Source organism: Austrofundulus limnaeus, unplaced genomic scaffold, assembly GCF_001266775.1.
Source record: "Austrofundulus limnaeus strain Quisiro unplaced genomic scaffold, Austrofundulus_limnaeus-1.0 Scaffold2523, whole genome shotgun sequence".
Classification (NCBI taxonomy): domain Eukaryota; kingdom Metazoa; phylum Chordata; class Actinopteri; order Cyprinodontiformes; family Rivulidae; genus Austrofundulus; species Austrofundulus limnaeus.
In genome coordinates, this window is record NW_013954925.1 from 7,723 (window position 1) to 13,266 (window position 5,544).

Below are 5,544 nucleotides of genomic sequence, written 5' to 3' on the forward strand. Positions count from 1 at the left end.
CAGTGACTCCGCCCTCTAACCAATCAGTGACTCCACCCTCTAACCAACCAGTGGCTCCACCCCCTAACCAACCAGTGACTCCACCCCCTAACCAACCAGTGACTCCACCCCCTAACCAACCAGTGACAGACACTGTTCTGACAATGCATTTTCAGGCCAGCAGGGTACAGTTAGACCCTCGACAGAGTTGGTCAGAAAAAGGGGGATTCCATGAATCCTGGGTAATGGAAACTGAGTGGAACCGTGCAGAGCCGAGCCGAGCCGAGCCAAGCCGAGTCGAACTGTGCTGTAGAGGGACTAGTGAAAAAGGGGCATATGTCACACCCTCAAGCTGTGATGCGTCTCAGATTTCAACCTTGCTCAAAGGCATTACAGCAGTGGGTTTACTTCAAATCCCCATGCCACCTCTATTTTTATTTTATGAAACACGAGACCATATCGGAGTCCAAGAGTGATTGGTTTTGTAAAAGGAGATTGAGTTGTTGTGTTACCTTTTAGTGCCACAGGCATCGGGGCAGGTGGGACATTTTTCACAGGTATCTCCAAAAGCTCCTGGCTCTGTGCACTGACAGCGGCCACAAACGCAGCTTCCTCGTCCACTGCACATCTTCCCATCATCAGAGGTGCAGGGGGACGTTTCTGTGGAGCAGTAGCAGTTGTCTCCAATATACCCAACGTGGCATTTGCACTCACCACAGTGGCATTCTCCATGACCTGGCAAAGACAGGAGCACAGACAGTCAGCAGTGGAGCGACTGCTGCACAGTAAAGTTGACACCTTTAATCGACAGCAGTGGAGATGCCTGCTTTTATGTGGACTTAATGCAGTGCCTGGAAAAGTTATGTATCACACATATCCATAATAAATCAATCCCAGTCCAAATGAACACTTCAGACAGTTTAGACATCATTCTATCTGGAACAATGAAGTGACTTAATGGTGTATATTCAGTTATCATGACAGTTTTAATGACATTCGAATAGGTAAAACTTTATTGTCATTGTACAGAGTACAATGAAATTACAGTTCAGAACACTCATTCACAAGAAGACAGAACATAACAAACATAGGAGAACAGGTGCCCTGGGTCATGCAGCCATAGACCCCTGCACAGAGCAAGAATCATCATCATGAAAGGATATCATGAGGAGGTGCTACCCTTAAAAGAAAAATGAAATACCACATAAGGATAGATGAGGGAAAAAACATTAACATCATATTATGTCTAACAAATGTGACACATTATGGTATTTGTAGAAAAAAACCTCATCATAGAAAAGATTGGGGTAGAGAGTGAGGGATAAGGAAGAACAAAAAAGGAAGGGGGTGGATGAGAGAACACAGGGAGGTACGAGCGAAAGCAGTGAGATAAGGTAAGTGTGAATCTGAAGCCATGAAATGTTGTACGCACATGCGTAAGAATCTGAAAAATAAAACCATTTGTAACCAGTCTCCGAACAGCACCGCCCAGCCATAGTCCCAGAGCAGTGATGTCATTCTTCATCTGTTTCGACCTTCAGCTTTGCTTCCAGATTCCAGTTCACACATGGGAGTAGGAAGAGGYAGAAGTGGGCCGAGCATCAGTCGACAAAAACATTTGTGGAGAGTTTGATAGTACCCAGCCTTCAAAGGGTGTGCCAAATCAACAATCACAATTGTTTTGGAACAGGCTGACACAGAAGATCTGCTTTCCGCCTTCAATGTTTTACTAGAACTCTCAATGGCGAAAAAAATTCCAATCAGCTGAATTTGTTGGTCAATTCTCGCCTTTATCCTGGGCTCAACTTCACCAGGGTCTATACATTCCCACCAGCAGGCTCAGGAGCCACAGCTGGTCTGCCATCCGCCAGGACAGCATCCAACTTACAGTTCATCACCTGCAGTGCCTCAGTCTGTGTGTTGACAGCCCGACATAAACATCGCAGAGCGTTGGCAGTCTCCACAAAGCCCAAACAGCCGCCGGCAATTTCCTTATTTGACAATAGGCCAGATTATCCACCTCCACCAATCGATAGAAATCCAGCTATCATTAATCCAAATATTCAAACATTTTCAAAGTCCTCAATCAACAATGGAGCCAGGCACATGATCATGCACTCGCCCCACGAATAGGCCTGTGTATTGGCAAGAATTTGGCGATATGATACATATCATAACAGAGGGGTCACGATACGATATATCCRGATATATTGCGATACTGTAAGCAAGGCAATATATTGCGATATATTGCGATTTCTTTTGTCCAAAAATTCTATTAAATAAAAACCTCTTACTGGGGAAAAAATGAAAAACCAAAATTCATTGTCTCAGAAAATTCTAATATCACATAGACATACTTTTGATACATTAAGCTGTGTTCTGCTTTGTTTGTGTTTTATTTTATTTGTTTCATATTTCATCCATGTTTTCAATTAGACTGAATTTGCCAATAAATAGTTTGAAAATATATTTTTTGCAGCTTTTAGTTTTTAATATTAATTTACAATATGGTCACCCAACACTTAACAATAGCCTCTACCTCAAGAGGTAGAGGAGCCAAATGTCTGGCTCACTGCTGCCAACTAGTGGTCAGAGGCTGAACTACAACATAAAAATGAACGGCTGGCAGGAAAGTTGACATTTTAAACCTTAATAAAAAATTGATACAGGGCTTTAGAATATCGATACAGTATCAGGAAATGAAAATTAGCAATACTTCAGTGTATCGATATTTTCTTACACCCCTACCCACGAGTCCTGCATGTGCCCCGCTGCAACAGTGTTATCAGGACATGAAGGCTCTCCTTTGCCCAGTTTCAGTATTAGGTGGTATTGAGTCACTAAGATAGTTCACATTTCAAGTTTGTTACACTGGCTGCAAAAACTGAGAAAATTGTTTATTTTCTTGAGATGGTAAGAACAAAAGGTTATTTTAAGATGTTGCACATCTGAAAGTGTTTCTTTTAGTTAGTAATATACCAACTTCTAACCACAAAAAGGACAAATAATCCAGAACTTTTCCACTTCTCAATTGAACACAATCTGAGGCTTCATATTTAAACGGTGCATATGCATAAAAAAGTTGCGTGCGCCAGGTTCCATGCGCACATCGGGATGTATTAAAACCAATGTTGAGTCAAACTGTGAGTAAAAACACACACTTTTCACCTGCAGTAAGAATGGCAGACATTCAAGCAAAGTTTTTCAGTCAACAGTTTTAAACCTCAAAGCTTTGAATCTGACCTGAATACACAGAAATACGTATGTACAGTGGGGAAAAATATTTAGTCAGCCAAAAATTGTGCAAGTTCTCCCACTTAAGAAGATGAGAGAGACCTGTAATTGACATCATAGTTAGACCTAAACCATGAGAGACAAAATGAGAAAACTTATCTAGAAATCACATTGTCTGATTTTTTAAGAATTTAATTGCAAATTATGGTGGAAAATAAGTATTTGGTCAATAGTAAATGTATTGTACTTATATAGCACTTTTCTATCCATCCAGGACCCTCAAAGCTCTTCACTCTACAATCTGTGTCCTCATTTATCCATTCACACAGCACTCTGTTAGGTCTCTACAAAGCTAACATGTACAATCATCTATGGAGACTAATCAGTGCCAATCACATTCATACACTGATGGGACACATCAGAGGCATTAGGGGTGAAGTGTCTTGCCCAAGGACACAACTGAGACAGCTGGACGGGGGATAAAACCAGTGACCTTCTGTTCCAGGACAACTCCCCTAACCACTCTGCCACAGCCGCCCAAAATAACAAACAAGCAYGATTTCTGGCTCTTACAGATCTGTAACTTCTTCTTTAAGAGGCTCCTCTTTCCCCCACTCATTACCTGTAGTAATGGCACCTGTTCCAACTTGTTCACACCTGTTCACAACCTCAAACAAGCACACTCCAAACTCCACTATGGTGAAGACCAAAGGACTGTGTAAGACACCAGAAAAAAACTGTAGACCTGCACCAGGCTGGGAAGACTGAAACTGCAACAGGCAAGCAGCTTGGCATGAAAAAAAAAAATCACAAAGCAATAATTTTGACCTCCGCATGTGTAGGGGTATTAAACGCTAGAATTCTAAAATGGATAATTTGTGAATTATTTAAACACGCAAATTATTTGTTTTTGAGGCACCACTAAAGTTTTTATAGTAAAACTTCAGAAAAACTTTCTTTTAATATTCAGTCTCTAAATATGAAGGTGTTTATTCTTTCAGTTTAATGACGGCGTGAGACAAGGAAATACAGACGAAGACAAATCACGTTTGGAAATTCATCCGTGTATTATTTAAAATGAGGTTCAGAGGGAAATATATGCATTACAAATCATTTCTCAGACAAAAACACACTTATAATCAGTTCCGTAAACTTAATCAAGAAGTGATGTAATTAATCTGGCATGATTACCTTGTGAATGGCTTCCTAAACATATTTCAGTGGGACACTAACTCGCTATTTCTAAGCCTATCGCTAGAGGGAGCTCAGGGGAAGAAGAATGAACATTGATTAAACTCTGATCTGATTTAAATCTTTGAACACACCATCAGATTAARTGAGCAAGATGTTTCCTACCGGCAAAGTTGCAGACGCCAGAACGGATACTTCTATGCTAATTGGGTGGCACGTGAAGTCCAACCGAGTCTGTGACTTAGCTGTGTAGAAGTTCCCTGGTCATCTGGTTTGCCGGCTGCATTCACTGGATATGTTGCCCAGCGCCGTGGCTGCATTCCTTGCGAGCATACTGAGGTCGTCCGACTTGAACTAAATCAGCCTCATCGTTTTAATCAATGTAAATCTACTTCCTGGAAGCTCCTTAAGATTAAACTATAAAAAGTAAAAAGTGGAAAAGAATGGCCTAGCTCGCCCCGGGATGGGGGAAGCTGGAGCTAAAAAAAAACTACTGCTTTCTCCTCAAAACGCTTCTTCAGAACTCACTACATGGCAGAACAATGAAATACTCCCTGTTCACAACGGAACTTCTCATTGGTTAAGACTTTCTGCGGTGGTCACATGACACCCTCCAGACATGTAACAGAAGAACAGAGTAATAGATAATCAACCAGATCAAGTTACTTAAACAATGTCATGATTATTACAGTAATTAAATCAGAGTACCAAGGTATTGTTTTGACACTTCACAGATGCTTTTTTTTATAGTTATACATGGAAAACATGGGTGAAAAATAAAAAAATTTCAGGGTTAGTAGATAAAATGTCCACAGGGTGGCATTGCTGACCCACAGATAAATCTGATGGGAGTTTTTTGATGCCAAACAATGTTTATTCCTGTCTTATCCTGAAAGAAGTGATAAACAAATTAACTGGCGACAGGAAGTCTAGCCTTTGTTCTAAGGCCTAAGGGTGAAGTACCACATGAATTAAACAGGAGTCATTATTCAAACTTTGAGATGTCGCAGGCAGGATGAAAAAGGTGGAGTTAACAGTTCTGTCTCTTGAGAAGATATTCACGTTTCCACTACACTGCCATGGGATAAACATTTGCACCTGTTCAGAAAAACAAGTTTTAAATCAGACACGCTTACACTG

The 5,544-nt window shown here is 40.9% G+C and overlaps 1 protein-coding gene and 1 long non-coding RNA gene across 2 annotated transcripts in view; both read right to left on the reverse strand.

Moving 5' to 3' along the window:
* The window catches only part of LOC106511118 (integrin beta-5), a gene marked incomplete at both ends in the record, with an annotated part of 19,929 nt that overhangs the window by 7,554 nt on the left and 6,831 nt on the right, over positions 1-5,544 (reverse strand). The window contains 1 exon segment of the mRNA XM_013999864.1: positions 492-714. Coding sequence (XP_013855318.1) covers positions 492-714 — 223 coding nt within the window.
* On the reverse strand, positions 4,257-5,538 carry LOC106511119 (uncharacterized). The gene is made up of 2 exons (XR_001309481.1): positions 4,570-5,538; positions 4,257-4,477 (listed from the first exon to the last, which is right to left on the reverse strand). It is a non-coding gene; the product is annotated as an uncharacterized LOC106511119 (long non-coding RNA).